Genomic DNA, 4,691 nt, shown 5'->3' on the forward strand with positions numbered 1-4,691 from the left:
GGGGGGGGGGGGGGGGGGGGTGATTGTTTTTTTTAATGCAAAATAGTGAACAGTGAGGCGCTGATTGTTTTTTTTAATGCAATTTAGTCAGGGGTAGAATATACTGTATATGGTTAATTTGCCGATAAATTCACCGCCAGTGTGCTTGATGTTTTTGCAACTGAAGTTATTTCGGTTCTTTCTATCGGACTTTCTTTTTTCTTCTTTTTTTACATGACATGTCTGACATTTTAGTGATTATTGTACTTTAAAAACTGAATTGTCTCAATTGAGTTGGTGATTAATTGTATGACATAATCTTGTTCTGCTGTGTTAGATCAAGCTAACTGCACAGGAAGAGGTTGCACTCGAGCTACGTGCTAGCCAGGTAGCACTCAGTTTTGATGGTTATATTTATTTACTGGGTTAAGTCGTTTGTTAGTGACTATTTTATATTATGCTACATAGGGGGTTCCAGTTGATGTGGTCCATGGTTTTAGTGTTGATTTTGTGTGGAAGAGTACTAGTTTCGATCGAATGCAGGGAGCTATGAAGACATTTGCTGTTGATGAGACCAGTGTTAGTGGGTAAGAACTGTCTGCACTGTATGGATCAAGAAGTTAATTTCTATCAGGATCAATGAGCCTTCTTTATGATCCAACATTCTTGAATAACCCGTCCCCACTTTAATAAATGTGGTACAGAGATTGTATTTATAATAAGAAATGCTGCTTGATATATGTATTTCAACTAGCTATGACAATGCATGTTCTTATGTGCAGTTATATCTACCATCACTTATTAGGACACGAAGTGGAGGTTCAGATGGTTCGCAATACACTTCCACGTCGTTTTGGTGCGCCTGGTCTCCCAGAACTCAATGCATCTCAAGTATGCAACTAGTCTTAGAAATAAAATGCATCATGTTTATTTGTTTGGATTTGAAATTTCAATGTCATATTGAGTTGTTGAAGTATACGTGTATTGATTATCAAGGAATAATATAATTTGGTTGTTGTTTTAATGCTGTTGGAGTTTACCTTGGGGGTGGTCTTGTTGTCGTATGGAATGATTTGTAATGAGTTCTGGTTTTCTCTTCTTCAATATGTTAATATCCTATTGATGATGGAATGTAATCTATTTTTTGTTTATAGAAAAAAGCGATTCCTTTTGAGATCTGCACACTTCTTAAGAGCAGCGAATGAGCTTGTCAATTTGATTAGTTTTATGACTATTTTTAAATTTTGTGCATTCTGATTTTTAACTTCAAGCCTTATGCTCTTTTGTCGAACTAAGATTTTATTAAAGAGAACAATGTCTTAAGATCTCGTCCTTTTACAACATTTCATAGTTATAGTGACTATTATTGTTTCCGCTAATGAAAGTTGGATCTATTCCAGGTTTCGAGTCATGTTAATGATATAGCGGGAACTCTTACAGCCATAGTGTTTGCATGTGTTTTTATGATTATATTTGGTATTTGTTTTTATCCTTTAGGCAAGCTTAGAACAATGTCTCAAGTTCACAATTTTGGCCACATTTTTTTGATTGTAAGTTTTCTCTTTATTGGTAGGTTTTTGCTGTAAAAAGTGTTCTTCAGAAGCCAATAAGCTTGATTCAGGGCCCTCCGGGTACTGGGAAAACTGTAACTTCTGCTGCCATAGTGTATCATATGGCCAAACAAGGCCAAGGGCAGGTCTACATTTTGAATACTCTTCTAGTCGCCTTGTTTATTTTAATATTCAGTTATCAGATTATGAATGTAAGGTGTTCTCGCTCGGCAGGTACTGGTCTGTGCCCCTAGTAATGTGGCTGTGGACCAACTGGCAGAGAAGATAAGTGCAACTGGGTTAAAGGTAAAATTAGCAGTTGCTCCTCCTTGGAAACCACTTTTCCTATTATGTTTGTCAGATGTAATAGTTTATCGTCTGATATGTCTTGTGTGACCTTGTGTTGTGACTGCTGGGCTTATTTGAGGCTATTGCAATAAAAATTGAATACCACTCACAATTTCTCACCTGCTTTTTGAATCAAGGTTGTTAGGCTATGTGCAAAATCAAGAGAAGCTGTAAGTTCTCCTGTGGAACACTTAACCCTTCACTATCAGGTATTTGATCATTGTGGATTCGAGCCTCAGCTGCAATGCGACTAAGTTCTCATTTTCATGTTTTACCACAAAGTTTGATAGATTAAAACTCTTAATAGGTTCGACATCTTGACACATCGGAAAGAAGTGAACTTCATAAGTTGCAACAATTGAAAGATGAACAAGGTATGGGTTTCTTTTTATTTTAAATGAGCAATTTTTTTTGTAACTAATATTCTTATTAGGAGATTTTGCATCCTCCGATTGCTCTGAAATGCTTTTGTCCGTGAAATATCAAATAGTTGCATCTCTTTTTAAGCTTCAGTTCCTTTGCTGCTTTTCCATCTCATGAAATAGAGTGCGTAGTTTTGAATCCTTTTGTGATAAGTTGATATTCTTGGGACTGGGCTTGTAAGCGCGCAGTTTGATGTATACAACACCATGTCCTTTTGGAAAGTGCTGCTTTTCCCTCTTTTTATTCTCTTTTTAACTAATGGTCCAAACAGTGTGAAGGCTACTAAAAGTGTGCTCTTTAGTCCAATTACATTTCATTTGAGGCGGGTGATTATTATTTTTGTTGGAGTACATATCTACCAAAATTATCTTTCAGCGAGTTGTTAAAAAATACTTGGTTTTTTAATTGTTTATTCCCAAATACCCAGACCTACGAACTGGATATATAAAATAGTGACAGTTAAACATCCTAATTGGTGTCTGATGGACCCAACTGTTATTTCATAACATCGATGAAAAATCTGTTTCTTATGGAAAAAATGATGGGCCAAAATGTTTGCACTGTTCTCTATCTAACTTGTCAGTTAACGAAGGGAGTCTGAAAATTGCATGTCGTTGAAAGCCTGAAAGAGGCTTCAAAAGGAATTGTACATTAAATACCATCGTTGCCTGTCTAGTTATTGCAATGGCTATATTTTATTCCTTAGCGTATTTCTTGGTGAGTAGTTGTATTAGCTAGTGTTAGCACTATTTCTCTTGCTCCATTTAACATTTATGTGCTAGTTTGTTGTTTAATAGCAATCTCATTGTTTAATCATCACAGGGGAGCTGTCTAGCAGTGATGAGAAAAAATATAAAGCCCTTAAGAGAGCAACAGAGAGGGAAATTTCCCAGAGTGCAGATGTTATTTGTTGCACATGTGTCGGTGCTGGAGATCCTCGCCTGTCAAATTTTAGATTTCGCCAGGTTAGAGCAGTCGTCTCTGTTGTTATACTATGTGAAATTGAAAATAACTTAAAAACTTAAAAGATTTTACCTTGGTTTAGGTTCTTATCGATGAGTCTACTCAGGCAACCGAACCTGAATGTCTTATTCCTCTTGTTCTTGGAGCAAAGCAGGCATGTCGAGTTTTCAATTCACGTATGTCATCTATTTAAATTGTGCTTCCTTTCTCCTACTGACTTTTTCTTGTTTTAGGCTGTTCTTGTTGGTGACCATTGCCAACTGGGACCTGTCATTATGTGCAAAAAAGCAGCACGTGCAGGGCTGGCTCAATCCCTTTTTGAGCGTCTTGTTCTTCTTGGTGTGAAGCCAATTAGATTGCAGGTATTTGTTTTTTTTTTACTTGCATATGATTCAAGGGACGTATGAAATAATACCACTTAAATTTTATTTCTATTTTGACATCAATCGAGAAAAGTTTCCAATCTTAGAATGTTACTACTCACTCTTCTGTTTCAGTGCTGGATAATTAGAATAGTCTTTTCTTATATTATATATAGCATATTTCCCCCCTGTTGGAAACAATTTTTGTTGGTTGAATAACACTTCAGCGCTTGCTAAATTTAGAAAAAGTGACTACTGTGCAGGCTCCAATTGGAACTTCCTTTTAGCTAAATTTATTTTCCAGATAGATGTGTATTCTGAGGTGATTGCCTTTTTGCGATTCTTTGGAATATATAAGTACCGAGAGTCCTTATGATAAAGTTTGGGATGTGGATCACTTTAATCTTCATTATGGACCATGGTCCGCACGACAATATTTCTGTAATCATTTTTTTTTAATTCTAGTTCTTGGAGCCTTTTGTTCTTAGTGCCCCTAGGTAGTGGTTTTGGTTTGCATTTTTGTAGGACCTCGTTTGGTTGCTCTTGCATTGTTCTTAATGAAAGCCGTTTACTAGGCTAAAAGAACGGATTCCACGATTCAGGCCTTGTGGATGATGGAGTTGGTTTAGTAAAAGTAAAAAAGAAATAATTTGCGGTGGAAGGAACTTTGTCTTTCAATTTTCTAGATTTGTTTTTTTTTTTTTTGGGTTAATGACCACCCTCCAAAATGTTCAGCAAACGTGCTGATCCTTCCCTCCAAAACCCCCCTTCAAAGAAAAGTTCCAAGAATATTACTTCTCAATCTTGCTATCTTATGCACTTTGAATCTTACTAACCATTGTTTACAACCAAACACCATGCGTTGGCCTGAAGACACAAAAAGGACCACTTTAAGAAGGGGATTCCTATGGCTACTATTATTGTGCACCATGATATCCGTCTGACAGGTTCTAAGCTAGAATATGAAGAAAGAGAAGAAGTACGTGGTGGTTTTAGAAGGAATTAAATGAAGCCAGATCATTCCTTTTTTTTTTTTTTTTTTTTTTTTTTTTTTTTTTTTTTTTTT

At 36.2% G+C, this 4,691-nt stretch overlaps 1 protein-coding gene across 1 annotated transcript in view; it reads left to right on the forward strand.

Moving 5' to 3' along the window:
* Positions 1 to 4,691, forward strand: part of LOC111500224 (regulator of nonsense transcripts 1 homolog) — a 14,336-nt gene that overhangs the window by 4,930 nt on the left and 4,715 nt on the right. Inside the window, exons 7-16 of the mRNA XM_023151903.1 lie at positions 317 to 367; positions 448 to 566; positions 762 to 870; positions 1,553 to 1,675; positions 1,764 to 1,835; positions 2,015 to 2,086; positions 2,185 to 2,251; positions 3,123 to 3,265; positions 3,346 to 3,417; positions 3,497 to 3,625. Coding sequence (XP_023007671.1) covers positions 317 to 367; positions 448 to 566; positions 762 to 870; positions 1,553 to 1,675; positions 1,764 to 1,835; positions 2,015 to 2,086; positions 2,185 to 2,251; positions 3,123 to 3,265; positions 3,346 to 3,417; positions 3,497 to 3,625 — 957 coding nt within the window. The remainder of the gene's footprint in view (positions 1 to 316; positions 368 to 447; positions 567 to 761; positions 871 to 1,552; positions 1,676 to 1,763; positions 1,836 to 2,014; positions 2,087 to 2,184; positions 2,252 to 3,122; positions 3,266 to 3,345; positions 3,418 to 3,496; positions 3,626 to 4,691) is intronic.

This window comes from Cucurbita maxima, unplaced genomic scaffold (genome assembly GCF_002738345.1).
Source record: "Cucurbita maxima cultivar Rimu unplaced genomic scaffold, Cmax_1.0 Cma_Scf00028, whole genome shotgun sequence".
Taxonomy (NCBI): domain Eukaryota; kingdom Viridiplantae; phylum Streptophyta; class Magnoliopsida; order Cucurbitales; family Cucurbitaceae; genus Cucurbita; species Cucurbita maxima.